At 42.1% G+C, this 19,668-nt stretch overlaps 1 protein-coding gene across 7 annotated transcripts in view; it reads right to left on the minus strand.

Annotated features, from left to right (window-relative positions):
• Positions 1 to 19,668, minus strand: part of LOC128332145 (neurabin-1-like) — a 160,811-nt gene that overhangs the window by 92,635 nt on the left and 48,508 nt on the right. Inside the window, exons 1-2 of one of the 7 annotated variants that reach the window (XR_008310581.1) lie at positions 13,883 to 14,284; positions 11,334 to 13,230 (exon numbers count right to left, since the gene is read on the minus strand). The exons of 1 other annotated variant lie outside the window; for it this stretch is intronic. Coding sequence is in view for 4 of the 6 variants with exons in the window: in XM_053266540.1 (XP_053122515.1) it covers positions 11,334 to 12,965 (1,632 nt within the window). In the remaining 2 variants the exon portion in view is untranslated. Of the gene's footprint in view, positions 1 to 11,333; positions 13,231 to 13,321; positions 13,445 to 13,882; positions 14,527 to 19,668 lie in introns of those variants that run through there. 5 more of the 7 variants (XR_008310580.1, XM_053266540.1, XM_053266529.1 and 2 more) reach the window with 5 other exon arrangements.

Genomic DNA, 19,668 nt, shown 5'->3' on the forward strand with positions numbered 1-19,668 from the left:
GGTGGTCATTATGTACCTGCAGCACTCAGGCTATATGAAGCCAAGCCAATGACACAATTACTCTATGGTGCCCACCCAGGACCCTCCTCTAACTTTAGTATATTGTAGCGTGTCCAATCTAAATTTCTAAGAGCAGCCTTACAAGTGCCTAGCTGTATCTGCAATGCCACTCTGAGTCCAGACACTCGCATGATAATAGTTGAGGCTAAAATTTGGATGACCACTCTCAATCACTGGCTCAAACTAGCTCTTTGCCCACAGGGCCTGGCCCCATTAATACTGCAGGACAATTTCCAATCTTCATGGAAGCAGGCAGTTGATAATAAGGTGGCACTACTGGGCTTCTCTCCATCTTACCTCCTTGCTATGGGCAGTGACAAGGTGAAAACAGCCATCAAACAGAGGATCCTGGATACAGTACGCCAGGCGGATCTAAGTATGGTTCCTGGATATCAGGACTCAGTCAGCTCCAGGTTCACGGTATCCCCCCCTACATATTTGACTCAGCTGGAAATACCAGGTCACAGGGCGTTCACCCTCGCCCTCTGTCATGCCCTTCCATCCGCTGTTTTGGACGGTAAATACAGGAAGATCCCATTTACGGAAAGGCTTTGCCCCTGTGCCTCTGGGGAGGTGGAAACAACTGAACACATACTCTTGTCCTGCCAATTTTATAAAGCTAGCCAGGAGAAGCTCATACTTCCTCTACTTCGCAACTACCCTGGCCGTTCTAGTCAAGTCTACAGTAAGTTGTTGCTCTCAGATGAAAAGTGAACCTTCACATACAATGTTGTTAGGTTCTGCACAGCAGTGTGTAAGATCCGTCCCATGATTTTAACTACTGACCAATTTATTCTAACATGGTTTTAATACTTTTACTATCTTAGTTGCTTTTAATTTATAGTTACATATGTACTTCTATATTTAACTATGCCTCCTTTCTACTAGTCTTCCCGTTAGAATTGTATCTCCCTATAGACCAATTTTATATATAGATTGCACTAAATTGCTTATATTAGTTAGTTGTTTTATCAGTTTTATTAGTCTTATCAGCTGTCTTCCCTTATTTTTTAAGCTATCTCACTTTTACCCTTTAGTATATCTTATAACTTATTTTAAATATTTTATACTCCTTAGACATTTTTATATTCATTGATAGTTGTATGCATTTACCTATGCTGGTCTTTGACTGTAATAAAGTTGATTGATTGATTATCTGCGGTCGTCCCTCTTCTTTGGAACACCCTCCCGCCGCACCTTCAGATTCGTTCAGCCCCCTAATTAGTGGCTTTTAAAGCCATTCTTAAGACCTTCTTTTTTCTCCAGACTTTTGCCCTTCAATTTATTTATTTTTTAAAAAATTATTGCTATTGTTATTGTTCACTGCCTTTGGAGGAGACAGAATACAAGAAATTTTTAATAAATAAATAAAGGGCATCCTGTGTGAGGGATTCATAATTTTCTCTCTCTCCTGAGCAACTGCCCTAAAGTCATAGAAAGTATAGGGTAGAGTCAACTGTTGTATCTACAAGAATTGGGAGAAAGAGGTCCAACCGCTAAGAACATTTTTGTTTTAGGACTGAAGCAGGTGATATGCAGCCTGCAGAACTGTCTTATAGGAAGCATGACTGCGAGTCAGACAAGGGCTTCTAAAGGATATTGATTAAGTTTACATTGAAAGAAACAAAGCTAGAAGCAAAAGGAAATATAAAACTATCTGTATGTTTATGCTTCAGTGCATTGGGCTATCCAATTCATGAAAAATTCAAAGAGTGTGTGCAGAAACAACACTTTCTGATGAGATACATCTGCCAACTGGAAATATGAATCCAAAAAGATGGTCTCTGCTCCTAGTTTAAATTCTGAACATGCAAATAAATAATATGTGCCGAATCCTCAATTATGCCAACTCTAATCTAAGATGGAAAAAACCCCATCCCCTTTCATTATGTTCACCCCCATTATCTTCAGATAAAACTATGTTGCACATGGCTGTTGCAAATGCCCCACTTGCTTTGTTCATCCACATCTCAGTCTTAGATTTAATATAACTTTTTCATCTCCCCAACTTTAGACATTTATTGTAACCATAATGTTAGCTCTCAATCACTATTAAGATGTGATGCACAAATCTAAGTGCTTTGAACAAGTGTAACCATACTGGAACAAATGTTTACTCAACAAGAACAACTTTTATAGGATTTCATTCACTAGCAACAAGCTTCAGTAGTTTAGTGAGTGACATGGTTAAATTTAGGACACAGAAAATGGTTACTAAACTTCAGCCAGGATCAGTACAAAATTTCCTCACCATTGTCAATACCTTTTTGATGGGGCAACATAAATGAATTTGAATATCATGAACATTCAAATATAAACTACTTTCTCACTGTACCTTTTATTTATCCAGATCTGGTTCTACATCTGCATTCCCAGGGGAAGAGTCCCAAATAAATAATTAAGACAATTAACAGACTTCTGTAACTTAAACAGAATCCCATTTATGCTAATTTAAAAACAGAGGCTTGTTCAAGTCATTCTAAGTAATTTCTCAGACCCTCTTCTTTTTAAAAAACCACAGAGCTTCTGAACTTGCAAATATCTGAAAATGTCTTCACTAGGGACCACAAATTAGTAATTATGCCAGTACTGAAGAGCTTTTTAAAACACACACACACAAGTTAAAAAAAACAAACCCTTTCTGCTACATTTTAACTTGCACTGAAAAGTCTCCACCAGCAGAGATGCATCTTATAACTCTTCATACAGGAGGAAAAATCACAGCAGTGTACTATCTTAGAGCCATTCTCAAAAGGTAGGATTGTTCACAAAAGTGTGCTGCTCAGCAGTTCTCAGGTTATGTGCACCTTCTACCTATAACTGCAATCTCATCCAGCAGCTACTGTTTTGCTCTGTCTTAAGTAACCAAATAAGAATAAAATCAAATTCCTGTTTGTATGACTCTATGGCAAAGGGGGGAGGGAGTGTATAGTCAAAGGATATCCCCACTCCCGACATTTTCAATCCATCAATGGATTTTTCAACTTTATATTTTCAAGTGCTACCTAATCATGGAAATATTTTGAACTTGGTTATCATTATTATGATTAACAGATTCATAAACCACATCTGAAGCACCAAATTAAGAAAGTTTTCATTATACGTTTTTATTCCCACATCTGTTCTGGGAATAACATTTTACAAATAGCAAAAATTACTAGTGATCTCAATCCCAGTCCATCCTCCATTTACCTTTTACCTGAACAACAAGACGGAAACAAGATATGCTTTGTTATTGCCTCAATAACCTTGGAGAGGTTTAAAGGATTTTCCTGATGAAAGGGTCTGCATATAACAACCCCAAAACCCCTGAAGAAGTCCCTTTCCACTTCATCTCATACAGTAGTACTCCTCAGAGCCTTGTACTGACCTTAATACTTTCATCTGTTTTACAAACTTGATTTATTGTCCATTTTAAAATCTCAGCTTCTTAAATATATCATGTATTTAATCCAAACAGCAGATTAGAGTCTACTAGGAAGGCAACAGGAGCCAAGGATGTTCAGAAAAAGAGGTGTGCATTTGTACAGTGCGCACTACAAAAAAAGGAGGAACTTCATTCATTCTATTTCTATACCGCACTTCCAAAAATGGCTCAGGGCGGTTTACACAGAGAAACAACAAATAAATAAGATGGACCCCTGTCCCCAAAGGGCTCACAATCTAAAAAAAACTTCAGAAATAATACAGAAAGAGGGCATATATCCCAAAGACCAAATTTTGGTAAGTCTCCACTGAAATGTTTTTGCAAACACTGAACTGATATAGACAAGGTCAAGTAATATATATATTTAAACTTTACATGATATCAGATACACAATACTGTAGTTAGCTGGAGTCAGAATAGGCTCTTTTTCACACGAAAACTAGCCTCAAGCTATAAGTTCTTATAGAGCAGAGGCCAGGATCCTAGAATTCTAGAGAAGAAAGCACTGGAGCTTGGCATATGAAATAGAGGACAGTGCAAGAGAAAAATTTAGCATGAACTATTCTGCACACCTGTGTTAATTACTACTACTACAAATACTTATATACCACTTTTCAGCAAATGTTCTCAAATCTATTTTTCTTCTTAGAAAAATAATAAAAGTCACTCCCTGTCCCTCAAAGGGCCAAAAACCCCTTTAAAAAGAAACATAAGGTAGACATCAGCAATAACCACGGGAAGGCTCTTGTGTTGGGGCTGGAGATTGCCAGTTACTCTCTCCCTGCTAGAAAATCACCACTTTTAAAAAGCACCTCTTTACTCAGTTAACAAGGGTAATAAGATATAAGAGGACATCGTTACTAGTGTATCTGGCATCTGCGGTTTCGTGTGCCATGGTCAGATGAAAGGCACCTGGCTTCAGTATACATGAGGAAAAACCAGGGTTAAAAAGGGTTAAATCCGCATATCCGCAGTTGGGTGTGGCCGGAAATGATCTCCAAGGTCATCTTCGGCCACCACCTTTTCCTTGGAAGCCATTTTGTGGCTTCTTTCCCAAGGAAAAAGGGGGGAGATACAATTTTAAAAGAAAAAACAGTGGAATTGAGAATCTTGGGGAGAATTGCTGGACATTGGGGACCTTGCTGGACCAGAGGAGCATGGTGGGGCACTTTCCCTGGCTTTATTTTATGGTTCTTGACTGTTTTATGCCCCTTCGGAACCTAAACTCCTGTTTTGCATTGCCCCAATGCCTTGGTATTCATGGCAGTAGCTGAGAATGGAACCCCTGCGAATACCGAGGTTTTCCTATATCATGCTTCCTAGGTAATCTCTCTAATACTTCCTGCACATAAAGACAGAACAAAGATAGATCCTGGGCAGTGTGCAGGCGACATCGTATGCTCTTGACCCTTGCCCTTCATGGCTAATAAAAGCTGCCAGGGAGGGTACAGGTAGATGGTTGGAGGTGATTATTAATACTTCATTAAGGAAGGGCAGGTTGTCATCGTGCCTCAAGGAGGCGACGGTAAGACCATTATTTAAAAAGCCCTCCCTTGATCCCTCCAAACCAGACAACTATAGACCGGTCTCTAACCTGCCCTTTTTGGGCAAGGTGATAGAGCGTGTGGTGGTGTCCCAGCTGCAGAGAATCTTGGATGATATGGATTATCTGGACCCTTTTTAATCTGGCTTCCACCCCAGATATGGGACTGAGACTGCCTTGGTCACTCTAGTGGATGACCTACACCAGGAACTAGACAGGGGGAGTGTGTCCCTGTTGGTTCTGCTAGACCTCAAGGCGGCGTTCGATACCATCGACCATGGTATCCTTCTGGGCCACCTCTCGAGTATGGGCGTTCCAGTGGTTCCGGTCCTTTCTTGGGGGGAGGGTCCAGAAGGTGGTGCGTGGGGACTACTGCTTGGCTCCGTGGCCACTGGCCTGTGGAATCCCACAGGGTTCGGTCTTGTTCCCCATGCTGTTTAACATCTATATGAAACCGCTGGGAGAGGTCACCCGGGGACTTGGACTGAGTTGTCAGCAATATGCAGATGACACTCAGCTCTATCTCTCCTTGTCATCTGATCCTAGGGAGGATGTCCTGAATCGGGGGCTGCAGGCCGTGATGGGTTGGATGTGGGCTAATAAACTAAAATTGAATCCAGACAGGACGGAGGTAATGTTGGTCAGTAAGAGAGCCAATCAGGATGAGGAGATTTTACTGGTTCTGGATGGGGTTGCTCTCCCCTTGAAGGAGCAAGTACGCAGCTTGGGGGTATTACTGGACCCGGCTCTGCTTTTAGAATCTCAGGTGGAGGCGGTGGTCAGAGGTGCCTTTGCACGGCTTTGGCTAGTACGCCAGCTATGTCCCTTTCTCAAGAAGGCAGATCTGGCCACAGTTACCCATGCCTTAGTCACATCACGGCTGGATTACTGTAACGTGCTCTATGTGGGGCTGCCCTTGAAGGATATCTGGAAACTGCAGCAGCTAGAGTTTTATCTGGAGCTGCCCAATGGGAGCACATCACACCCATTTTGAAAGAGCTGCACTGGCTACCAGTTTGTTTCCAGGTGCAATTCAAGGTGCTGGTTTTGACCTTTAAAGCCCTTAACGGTTTGGGCCTGGGATTCCTGAGGGACCGTCTGCTCCCAAGGGTTGCTGCCCGCTTGACGAGGTCATCTGAGGGGGCTCTGCTCCAGGTGCCAACAATGAGGGAGGCTCAGCTGTCGTGCACGTGAGACAAGGCCTTCTCTGTTGCTGCCCCCAGACTCTGGAATGCTCTCCAGGTGGCTATTCGCTCCTCAGTCTCCATCACAGCTTTTAGAAAGCATGTTAAATCATGGCTTTTTGCCCAGGCTTTTATATGATTGTCTCTGCTGCTGCTTTTTGTACTCTGCATTTTAAATTTTTAATCAGATTTGTTTTATATTTTTAGCTTAATATTTTAATTGTGTCTTTTTTACAATCTTGTTTTTAAATTTTGCTGTAAACCGCCTTGGGATTGTTTTAATGAAAGGCGGTATATAAATCTAACAAACAAACAAACAGCTCAAAATAAGAGTGCAGAAAATTGACAACAAAGTGTTGTGCCCCTAAATCAGAGGGTCCTTGGTTGTGCAGAAAATCAGGTGAAGATCTTTTATTCTCTGAGATCCCACAAACATAGGAAAAAATAAAACCTCATCTTCTCAGACAATCAATGATTTTATTTTATTTATTTATTTATCACATGGTATGTGCATCTCTAAGAGGTGTACACAGTTTAAAACAACAAATATAGAACAGTTAAAACAATTTCAGAGAATAAAATTTTAAAACAATCTCATGAGATAAAAACAAACTAAACAATTTAAAATTAAGTTCAGTTAAAAGCCTGAGAAAACAGGTGTGTCTTGAGGGTTATTTTAACAGTGAGCATTTTCCAAAGCCTTAAAGCAGCCACAGTGAAGGCCTGGTCCCGAGTTGCCACCAAATGAGCCAGTTTGGTGGCGACCAGACCTCCCCAGACCTTAACAGACTTCACCAAACCAGACCTCCCCAGAACTTAATAGATGGCAGTGTTCGTGACAAAGATATATTTGACTGTATCATCATCATCATCATCATCATCTATATGTAATTCTCTAAGGCATACCCATGGCTAATCCTGTGTGTGGCAGCTCTTGCGAGAGCTCGCAAGCAGAAGCACCATTGTGATTGGGCATTGGGGATTCCATATGCAGATAGGGAGAAAGAGCCGGTAGCACCATGGTGATTGGGCAGTGGGGATTGCAATTAAAAGTAGGAATTATATTCTATAATTCAAACCTCAGAGGTCTAATGTTCCAATAAAAATAAAATGACATAAAATAATACCTAAAAGCTCCCTAAGCTGCAAAAAATAGTACACAAGAACATACATCCATTTTGGTGTATGTAACTAGCGGAAAACATACAAGTCATAATACTGCGTTAGTCAAAATGCTAAAATGTTAGTCAAAACCCAACTTAAGAAAACACTTGAGTAGTTAAACATACATTATGAATTCATGGACTGCAAGAGCATTTTGAAAGTCAGCTGGAGGCTGCAGAACAGTCTACAATGTCAACTGAAGCACCATAACAAGGGAGTGGTCATAGCTCAGTGGTAGAACACATGCTTTATTTATTTATTTGGCATATTTTTATACTGCCCAAAACCTATGTCTCTGGGCGGTTCACAACCAGATAAAAACAAAGATAAAACGTCAGTTAAAAACAAAACAAAATAAAATTTAAAACACAGCAATTTAAAAACAATGGGGGGGGAAACAATATTCTAAAAACAACATTAAAACAATATCAGTTAAAAGCCTGGTTATGCTTTGCATAAAGGTCCCAGATTCAATCCCTGGTATCCAGTAAAAGGGATCAGGAAGCAGGTGATGGGAAATACCTCTAGTCTGGAACACCACTGCCAGTCAAAGAAACACAGTGCTGCGCGCACCAATGGTGTGACTCAATACAAGGCAGTTGCTTTGTGCTGCTGCTCACCTTTTGTGAACATTTAAGCAAAAAATGAATAAATGAGATTCCCTACAACAATGATAAAAGTAACACATGCATAGCCCAGTGGAGGCCACGCTCACTTGTTTCTTACCTCCTCTCTCTCTGACTCAAATTCTCACTTCACTTTCAGCATTATGTCTACATCAGCACTAATCACAATTAATATTAACCTTTATCCAGGGTTTGATGTAAGTTTGCAACCACTGGTTAAGGAAGTAATATTAACCATATATCTAAACAATTGCAGAAGTAAAAGAAAGAGAATCGTGCTAATGTGGGGAGAGAAGGCTTCAGTCCATCATCACCAGATCTGAGCATCAGATGCACTGAGGATCAAATGTTTTGCCCAATATTAAGTACTGTCGAGCACCAACCTGACTTCCCCACCCCACAAAAAATAGATAAAACTGAACATTTACTGGAGGCAAGTAAAAATATTTTGGCCAAAGGTAACAAATGCCAGAGATATTACAGTTAATGTGTCAGCTGAACATTTGTTACAAATGATTAGTTAAATAAAAATATCACATGATTATAAATTCTCTCAACTAGTGACCTCAGGTTTGACCATAGGTTATGAATGAGCTTTTGAACACTGAAAACCAAACTGGCAGCAATCCTGAGAAGTTCCTTCTTCACACAAGAAGTTCCTTCTTCACAAGCTTTCAAATGTTTTAACTGATGACATTGAATTTTAGTTCACAAGTAAACTTTAAAAATAAAGTTAAACAATTGTGCATTTTATTCCCTCACATGACCTTCAAAATGTCTTTTTGGACGTGTACCACTTGAACATTCAGCTAAACTGTTGGAACCTTTCTTAAGCCAATGTTATGAATGTTCTTTATGCTAACTAGCAAGTTCAAGTATTTAGTAGGACTGTGCTTTGGAGTGTCTGAAGTCAAATAATATGCACCAGCCCTCTGTGGTAGCAAGCATGACCCTTTGCTTAGCAGAAAGTTCCATTCCTGACATCTCCAAGCTAGGGCTGGGAGAGAATCCTGCCTGCAACCTTGGAGAAGCCACTGCCAGTCTCGGTAGATAATACTGAGCTAGATGGACCAATGTTCATCTAGCACAGGGTTTCTCAGCGTGTGGGTCCCCAGATGTTATTGGACTTCAACTCCCATAATCCCCAGCCCCAGTGGCCTTTGGTTGGGAATTATGGGAGTTGAAGTCCAATTACATCTGGGGACCCACACGTTGAGAATCCCTGATCTAGCAGCTTCTTATGTTCCTAACGGTGCAGAGGCAGCTGCTCCCAGTATGGCCACCTCCAAGCAGCACCATGTGCTTCCAGTGCAGGGCCCCTCTCCTTTACAGGAAATCCCATACTGCCCCAGCAATTGCTACGAAGTCATGCACAGATAACATTGTGAAGTATACTGCACGCAGCACTGCAGAGACAGCTGCACTGTGAGAGGCCAACTCTATGCGGTTCCAAAGGCTGGTGCACATTGTTCAGCTTTGGATTCTCCAAAGCACAGCTCTAGTATTTAAGATACTTAGGAGTGAACTATGAATGAGTCCCTATTAGCATACTAACAAAAGCTGCAATCCAAAGGTCCCTACGAATAGCGGTGGACTGTAGCGCAAGGACCTACAGGCACATACCAACTGAATAAGTGACTGGTATGGTCAATTTCGTCAGCAGAAATTACATGTTTGGAGATAGAAGAAAAAGCTATTAATTCAGCCTCCTCCTCCTATCCTCCTCAGCCTGAAGACTGCAGAACTGACAGAAAGCAGTTCTTAGGAAAGAAGTCATCTGCCAGATGACTAAAGGCTGCTGGATTATTATTATCATTGTTGTTGGTGGTGGTGGTGGTGGTTATAAGCCACCTTGGGGATAATTTTAATCAAAAGACAAGGTATACATCTTCTAAATAAAGTTAACAAACAGGTGATTTGAAGTCAGAGCTGACTTGAATGACTTACCCAAGGATTAGCTTGGTTCATCAGGAGCTGAGTGTGATGGTTTGTTTTGTTTTTTTATTAGGCAGAATCATTACTGATGCGGTAACAAATGATACCTATAACTCACACACATCATGGAGCACACCAAGTGCATGCAACTGGCTGGCAACCCCAGCATGATACCCCTCATGTAGCTGTTGTTGGTGTCTACCTTGTGTTTATTTTTAGATTGTGAGCCCTTTTGGAAGAGGGAACCATTTTTCTTACAACTTTGCTATGCAAACTACTTTGATAACTTTTTTTGTTGAAAAGCAGTATATAAATATCCTTATTAATATTCACATTGTATAAACATGATATGCCTAGTAACTTCTCACCATATGAAATGATGGTGATTATCTGATTATTTATTTAAAAATTTAAAAAAATATTTAAAAACTTACAGAATGTATACAAAAACCCAAAAAATACAAGTCTTGAATTATTTTGTGAACTTTTACTCCATAATAGAAGTCAATTTACAGAATCATCCTAAGCAACACACGCGCACACCCACCCACACCCAAAGTAAGCTTAGGATGGCATCCTCAGACACTTAGCCAAGCCTCATAAGCTACTGCATATTAGCAGGGCATTACAAGAACATTTTAATAAATATTTCTAAAAATCCTTAAACATCCATTACTATACATGCCTAAACCACATTCCACAAACTTTTCAGTTTCGTTTCAGCTTATGTGTATGTCTTGTAACTATCCAGCTAACACTGTTTAAATGCTAACTTTCTGACTCTGAAAAGGGCACGATTTCATAGGTGGGGCATAACAATTCTAAAGTCATCAAAAGACACTAACACACTGTTGAGGAAACCACATGGATCACATCAAACTTGGAAAAAGGTGTAAAGGGCAATCTTGGCTAGCAAAGTAAGCTTTCCCCTTAACTTACGCCAACGACCTACAGTATTCCTAACTATTAATTCCCCACACCACAAATTTATGGACATGATTAGTAACCTTACCTTTTCACTGTTACATGAGTGTTCCACAACATTGTTAATCATTTTGATGAATTAGCTATCAATATTTAAGAATTTGTTAGATGCTTTACACAACCCAGTCACAGGCCTGCTTATTTTAAAGTCCTCCTGGTTTTAAAAAGAACTGGCTTTCAAGTACACATGTGGATTAGGCTGCAGTGCTTTCACAATTTTGATTTACACTTATATTCATTATTACTTATCACCATAATTAAATCAGTAACAGTAATTATACCATACATTTAAATGTCTGAAACAAGCATCATCAAAATAGATGAAAGAAAGAAAATGAAAAATTTAAATGAAATTTTCCATTTTCAAAAGGAAAATGGAAAAAAATTTAAAACTGTTCAGGATACTTTACCTTGATTGGCGATGTGGAGAACTTGACTCTCCTATTTGGAACAGGATCTTCTTCCTCAGAAAGTCCAGGAAATTCCTCATAATCGCTATCACAGTTGTATTCATCCTCTGTCAACGTTTCTCCTCCTCCAGGGCCCCGAGTATATTCCTCCGCTTCTCTATCATCATCAAAAGCTGCGTTTTCTATCCCAAAAGCACTGGAAGAAAATCCACTAAAGTTCTCTCTGTGTTCTACTTCTTGTCCTTCCTCCTCATCTTCGCTGTCACCTACTTGTTCCACATGGCCCTGCTCTCCTCTCTGAACCTCCTCCAGAGATATCAGCTCTTGTACTCCTTTCGGACTGGCCTCTCTGCAGACATTTTCTTCAATTTCCTCAAATATGAGACCACTTCCTTCCCCTTCCCAACTTGGGAACCGGAGTGGTTTTTCCTTCTGGAAGACATTAACTTCCCCCACTATTTCATGATCATCCTCTAAAGCTTTATTCTGCACTACAATCAGTTCAGCTCTAACTAGTTCTACCTGCGAGATTTTTATGGGGGCTCGATCCACTTTAGTGGAAGTGCTTGTTGGAGTCTGCTGATCCCTTTCAGAAGTTGCCTGCTCTTTCTTAGATGATTCCTCAGTGGTCCTAATCAGCACATCCCTTTCATTAACATTGCTGTTACTTAAGAAAGCAGATGCAGCAAGAGGCTGATTCTGCTTCAAGCAATGGTCTTCACTAACAACTGGTGATTCCCAATTGCAGAACACTGTCTGGACAGGGTTTGGTGTACCCTCATTTTTCAAATTGTCTTTAGACTCCTCACTGTCACTGTCTGCCAGGAAACTCTCCAATCTCCTAGAAATAGGTCCAGCATTCAGAAAGGAGGATCTACAGTTACCACTGGATTGCTGCAGCTTGTGCTCACTGATACCCTGATTCTCTGTTTTGTCTATGGTGCTTTGAGAGTTCACATCAGTATTGAAATTAAAGTGATCTACCACATTACTACAGTCAGAAGAAGCAGAGCCATGTCTTTCTCTGTCTTCAGTCCTTTCATTTTTGCTGAGAGCACATCTGTCTAATGGGCCTCGCTTTTTTATGTTGCTTTCAAAAAGTTTCCTGGTCTCAGAAAACTTCTCTGCTAGGGCAGCTTTGTCTAGATTTCCCTCATCATTGCTGCGGATTATTTTATCAGTAAAAGCAGTGGCAGGTAAAGCATCCTGAGGACTGGTGCAGGGGATGGAGCCAGAATTGAAAAGGTTATTTTTCTGAACACAGAGGAAAGATGGGCTACTTGGAGAAGGAGGTGCAGAGTCAGCCAAAGCTGTTTTGGTGATGATTTTGGGCTCAGAAGGCGGGCTGCTCTCACAAGGTTGAGTGGGAGAACCACCCATCTGCATGAACATGTTTTTGATCTTGTGTACTCGGTTACCATAGGTGACAGCTCTGCCGCGAACATGTGGGTCATTACCTCCTCCATTGGATGAGGTGGTCAGCTTTTGTTGAGGACCAGATTTGTTTGACGCATTATCAGTGTTCACTGAATCAAAACTGCACTTAATAGCATGAAAATCAGCTTTATAGGCATTTCTGTGTGGAGAAGCACTTCTCAAAGTTCTCTCTCCTTTACCTTCAGTTTTCATCATTGTCAAAAGAAAGTGCCTTCACTCCGTTATGGGGGAAGGGGAGAGAATGAACATCCACAGCAGTTGCCCCCCCCCCCCCAATGTTTGATTACAAGCCTATTACAAAAAGAATGAGTCTAGAAGCTGGCCAGCTTATTCTTCCGTACAGCATTGAAATGAGTTGTGAAGAAAGAGAACAACACTGAGAGAAAGAGCGCTGCAGGACCGTTCCTGGAAAAACGGGATACTAAATCCACAGCTGGTCCACACATATCCACAAAGCCATCTGCAAAAGCAAACAAACAAACCAGTTCATGAACTAGCAACCTCACCCATATATGCCAAGTATTTCAAACTTCTTATACGGAGTTCCATACCCTGAGGAACGGTGAGAAACCGATCTCTATTGTGTTCTATCCGCCGGAAGGGAAGGACCGAGGGGGCCACAAGGGAAAGGAAACTAATACAGAGAAACCACCTCTGAATTGATATGGGGGGGGGGGCTTAGACCCGGAACTTATTTTGACTGCCAAAGCTCAACGAAGTAATGAAGCAGCAGCAGGGAACTTGAGCATGTGCGGAGTAGTGCCTTTCTTCCCTCGCGGCCACTGGGTAACTATAGGCAGCTCTTCCTCCTCTGGGATTAAGAGAAAAGGCTTCCAGGGCAAGAGGATGTGACTTCCAGGCAGGCAAGCTTCGAGCCCCGGTACTTTTCACGCGAGAAAGCGTTAAAGGTTGCAAAGTTTGGACCGGGTTTGAAAACAAACCTGAGCAGCCCGGGTGCTCTAAATAGACCTCGCCGCCACACTTCCTTGAGGGCCCATCATGCCAGGGCATTCCCGGGGGACGGGTCGGGGGAGAAGGGGCTACGTCGTGGCTCTTACCAGCCCCCACACCACAGTCGCCACCCACCCCCCGCAGCCTCCGCCTTCCCTCACCCGGTAGCTCGGCTCCACTTTCCGCTGCCAGGCAGGAATGCGAACAATTCCGGCCCAAACTTGGGTCTTCTTCCTTGTGAAAAGAGCGAACAAAACTCCCCTCTCTCGCTACTACCCGGCTGGGAAGGGGGAAGAGGAGGCGGGGGAGTAGCGAGAGCCAGCCAGGCAGCCCTAGAGGCTCACAATGGAGCCGCCGCAAGAACTCCCCTCCGCCTCCTTCGTTCCCAGCCGCCGCGAGTCTCGCCTCAGTCCCAAAACTTTCCAAAGCCAGCCGTAGGAGGACTACCTGAGGCGTGGAGGCGGGTCCCGCGCGACTCCTTTCCCTGTTCCTGCTGGCGCTTTCCCAACGGGCGAACCCAACGCTACCCAACTGCAACAACACCCCACCCCCCACCCGGCTCTTCTTCTGTTCCCTCTTTTCCCCCCCTCACGGGCTATTCGCCCGCCCGCTCTTCCACTACTACTCTCTGTCTTGCGCGCCCGCCCGCACAGTAAGTTTACTCCAAGGTATTCCCCCGCCCCGCGCGCGCGCTCTCTGTGGACCGCGCGCGCTCTCCCACACAAAGAGAGGAATCCGGCCGAGCACGAGCCCACTTCTTTCTCTAGTCCGTGAGGAAGAACGTACGAGGCGGGGGTAGGATGAGGGACCTCAAAGGAAGGAGGGCGGGGGAGAGCGTCTAAATTCTAAAGGAAACGCCTGCATCCGTTGGGACGTACCATGCTGGGATAAGGGGTTTGGGCGATACTATCTGGGGGGAGGTCAGGGAAAACTGTCTGGTTCGCGTCTATTGTTCCAAGTTCCCCCCTGCTGCTGCTGCTGGAGGCATCTGGAACTCACACTCTGCAGCTCGAGAAGACTCCTGGGACAACTTTATCTCCATATTTCCATTCATAGCCTAGGCACCTCACAGCTAAAGAGAACGAGAGGCGGGGGGACATTTGATGTCTAGTAATATCCCAACAGAAGCTAGTGTTTATGTATTTTTGCGAACTACTGACCACCAAGACTTGTCCCTTACTTTACGTTTCCCAAGACAAAGTGTACATGTTAGAGGAAAGCACGGGAATGTTTTAACCCTTACAGTAGACAGCAGGTAAATCGTATTACTGGGCATGCCTCTAAGACGATAGTTTTGTGGAACAAGAATAGTGTGGTTCTCCTACGGCCTCATTTTTTAAAAATTAATTGTTTATCAGACGACCAATGTATCTGCCACTGGCAAACCGCCCACAGCTTTAATTCTGTGTATGTCTACTTAGGAGTAAGTGCTATTAAAAGTTAGTGTGACTAACTTCCAAATAAACCTGCATAGGAGTGGGCAACACACAGTGGGGCTTACTTCTGAGGAAACCTGCAGGATGAGACTCTTCCATTGCTGAGATATGCTACTCCATCAGCACAAACTGGTGCAATCTTATCAACAGCCTGTTTCTGGTCAGGCTCCTGTATTGTGTTATGGCCTTGAGTTTGCTACATGAGTTCTTTTGTTCTGAGCACTTCTTACTACTCACTGACTTCTCAATGGACTTTGGATGTTTCCCCACACATTAGGAACCTACATTTTTCAGTCAGAGGCGCTCTCCCCCCTGGACTTGTGGGCCAAAGTCCAAGGCCTACACACACACACACACACACACCTGGGGTCCCCAAATTCTCTCTAGTCTGTCCTGAGCTAGGTGCTTTAGAGACAGAGGGAAGAGTGGGGAAATAAATATGTGGGATGGGAGTATGTTAAGTTGTGTGTTGAAATGTTTCTACTACTGCATATGTGCATAAATATACTGGTTTTATATTCTTACATTCTTGTGAGTGCAATTGCTGTTTGTGCTCTCAAGAACCCATGTGTTGAAAATACTGTGCGTGTGTGCAGGGGGATGATGCTTAACTTGGGATGGGGTGGGGTGCTCCAAAGACCTTTAGGTCCAGCATCCAAAACTACCTAGGTGCACTTCTGTTCATAATATGTGACTGGATTTTCAAAAATGCAACCATACTTCTGTCATTGATTAAATTTACTAAGTAGCTGCTGCATAGTCCACTTTGAAATATGAAATTATACCCCTGGTCAATGTAGGCATAGCATTGTCATCTTTGTAAGTGCTCATGCTTTGTGGGGCAGCTTGAGTTGTATGAGTGCTCGTCCATACTAGCCCAACTCGACACACACCGCACTCCATCCCACTCCAGTCCAAATCCTCTGACATCCTCCTAAAGTCTCTCATTTCCTGACACTACCACAATGCCTGGAAACTAGGTTGGAAGGGGACAGCCAGTAACTGGGTTCTCTAGAGAAAAGAGTCCTCTGCCTCCAATCTTTTTACTAAAGCAAATGTCTATGAAAAATGAAACTCCTAATCCCCAAATTCAAAACATGAAATCCTATTTTTAAAATATAAAATCCAAAAGTTTATTTATGGCCTCCCACTGAAAAGAGAAACTAGAATTTTGTTATAGGAAAGCCTAACCTTTGTAGTGTAGTGGCCTGAATTTCTCCATTAAATACTGGTTTCCAGCATTCAAAGCAATTGGCTTTGGTAATTTTTAATTGGCTTTTGGTAATGGTGAAAGTCTATCAAATTTTAGGTTGCAGTGAATTTTCATCTTAGTTCTAGTTTTATTTCGGAACCCTATGCTCAAAATAGCATTTTTTTTCTTCATAAAAGTTTTAAAATGTTTTTTTGAAAGGGTTGGGTATATATTATATTTAACATTTAGTATTTGTAATGTATTCCATTTTTTATTTTAGATTGTTTATGAAGAACAATACAAGTAAATTATCCTCAAAGAGAAATCCTATTACTATACTGACAATTGCCCCATGGACCAGGCATGAAAAGAGCCAGTCCACACACACTGACAAAGAGACATCCCTCCCTGTGCTGATGTGGATACACACCCCTATGATATCCCATTCCACACACAGCATGCACCATGCCAGACAGTGATGCCACAGCACCTTCCAGTGCATGATCCCTTGCAATGCAGGCAGCAAGAGGTCAGATAAAGAGACTTGCAAATAGCACCAGCACACTGGGGGTTAAATCTCTGAATGCAACTTGCACATACACACACTGCCAATAATAACTCTTTTATTATTAAAACAAAGCGTAAAACAGAGAAGGAAGACAGCGGGGGGGGGGGGTAGAATATAGAGCCCCCCACCCCAAGCAAGGGTTCAGGTTCCCCTGGAGAGAGCAATGACCTTATTCAGGAAAGGAACCTTCTGCCAGGGGAGGAGCTGGGACAAGCAACAAGGTGAACTGCACTCAGGCAAGGGAAGGTATTGGTAGCCTGCACAGGAGCTGGGCAAACCAAGTTTAACCCCAGCCAGGGGCATAATAAAACCAAGGCCGAGCTCACATTTTGCATGACTGACCAGCACTACCCATGACAGAAGCAATAGAGGAGGAGCAGTCTGGTCTCAAACCCCACACTGCATATACTGTATCACAGAGTAACTCTCTAATCATTTAGCCACAGGGAAGAGACATATCATGGGACAGTTACTATTTCCCAGTCATATACATTGAGAACAGAATACGCAAACAGAGCCCTACCCCAGTTGAACACAGTTCTCATGTACAAGAGGCTGTAGGTTTGTACTCTGGCTGCAGTCCTCCACTGAAGAAGGCCAGAAAGAAGCCGTACAAACAGGCACACCAGAAAGAATTTTGATGCTCTTCTCCATCCTCCTCCCCTTTACGCTGGCTGAACTCCAATACAGTGTTTCTGCAGGCATGCTGTTCTGTTCCACCCTACTAACTGTGCAGAATGTGAGCCACTGCCTTCACATTTATGAGAGAGCACGACCGTGTTTCCCCGAAAATAAGACAGTGTCTTATATTAATTTTAGCCCCCAAAAATGCACTAGGGCAATTAGCGGTACATCAGAAATTACTGCTAGGTCTTACTTTTGGGGTAGGTCTTACTTTTGGGGAAACAGGGTATGTGGGTCAGTCACATCACATGCCATCATAGACATGGCATTTGTGTCTTCAGACTAATGCCACTCTTACTGTGAATGGCATGCTGCTGCAAATGATTGACAGGACTGGGGTGGGACTTCCGGCCCTGTTTTACATGTACTCGTGTACAGCATCTCACTAACAATATGTCTGTATAGGGCTTCTGTTACCACAACTGTGGTAGCAGACTGAAAGGTCATTATTTCTCAGAAAATTCTAAACTACTGAAGAAGAGAGAAGGAAGCAGAATAAATAAGAGAAGGAAGCTCAGCTTGATGAGCTGTCAGCTGTTTAAAAGCTAACTCATGAACATCTTACTTTTAAATGTCTTTTGGAGTATCTACAGCAAGCAATTTATTTTGTGTGTGTAAATCCTTCCTTCTCTCTTGTTCTTTTACTAATGCTGAATCTGGGTAGAATGTGATATTGATGGAATGAATGTGTGACTGAAAAGGGAAAACTAGAAAAATGAAAAGGAATTTTTAGAAGTGCATTGTTAAAGGAAAGGAGTTGACGTGGCTTGCATACTGTGTTTTCTGTATTCATTGTAAACTCCAAATATTTACTATCAAAGTAACTATCTGATTTAATTTAATATCAAGATAGAAAGAGCAGTATCTGTATTGTCATGAAAACTGTTTTGCATGATTGACAGACTGGTACTGCAATCTTTAAACCTTTCTATAGGCACAATGCAAAAAGTTGTCCTTAAATGCATTATTAGGAATGTGATCAAAAGACATTTAATAATAATAATAATAATAATAATAATAATAATAATAATAATAATTAAAAAATTCATTTTCTATACCACCTTTCCAAAAATGGCTCAGAAATAACTGTAAGAAATTACACAGAGAAATAAGAAATAACTAAGATGGATCCCTGTCCCCAAAGGGCTCACAATCTAAAAAGAAACACAAGATAGACACCAGCAACAGTCATTGGAGGTACTGTGCTGGGGGTGGATAGGGCCCGTTGCTCTCCCCCTGCTAAATAAAGAGAATCACCACGTTAAAAGGTTCCTCTTTGCCAAGTTATCAGGGGTATTTGTTTCTCGGTGGCAGTAAAATTGCGCCAGTTATCCCTTTTAACCTCAGTACTAGTTGATCCTGAATCTGATCCTGAATGGGAAAAGGGACATCGGTCTTTTTCTGAGCTGGGTCTACCGTGGAACCACCTGCATGGGTCTACCATGACTTATTTAAGGACTGGATAAAAAAAGATCATGTTAAAACACATACTTAACTTCAGTAGAAAATAGGGAATTTTATATTTCTATGGTTTGAATATCTTCAGAAAGGGCTTTTTTGTTCATTTGGTTGACACACAAGGATTCACTACTTTGAGAAACTATACAACTGTTAATCTGGGAGAAGAGGAACAGCTGTTATCACAATACACCAAATATTGTTAGGCCTGAGGGAGAACTACGGGGGCTGAAGTGGCAAGGTAGACAACTGGAACGCAAGTGGAGAAAGACTCAACTCAAATCTGACAGATTACAACAAAGAACGCATTTGAAGATTTATGCTCAGGTGATACATGCAGCAAAGAAGCCATTCATTTCTGCCCATATTGCATCCGCAAGCTTATGTCCAGCGGATTTGTTCAGGGTTGTGAGAGGACTAGTATGTGCCCTTCCTACCTTGAATCAGAATTTGGAACCATCAATTATCCGCTGTGACTTTTTAAAAGAGTTCTTTGTGGATAAAATCTCTTGTATTTGGGCCAACTTAGATTCACACCCCACAATTACTGCAGTGTCTGATGCGGAGATTCTGGCAGCAACACCTCTTATGTGGTTAGGCTGGATTAGT

The sequence above is a fragment of the Hemicordylus capensis genome, chromosome 1 (assembly GCF_027244095.1).
Source record: "Hemicordylus capensis ecotype Gifberg chromosome 1, rHemCap1.1.pri, whole genome shotgun sequence".
NCBI lineage: Eukaryota > Metazoa > Chordata > Lepidosauria > Squamata > Cordylidae > Hemicordylus > Hemicordylus capensis.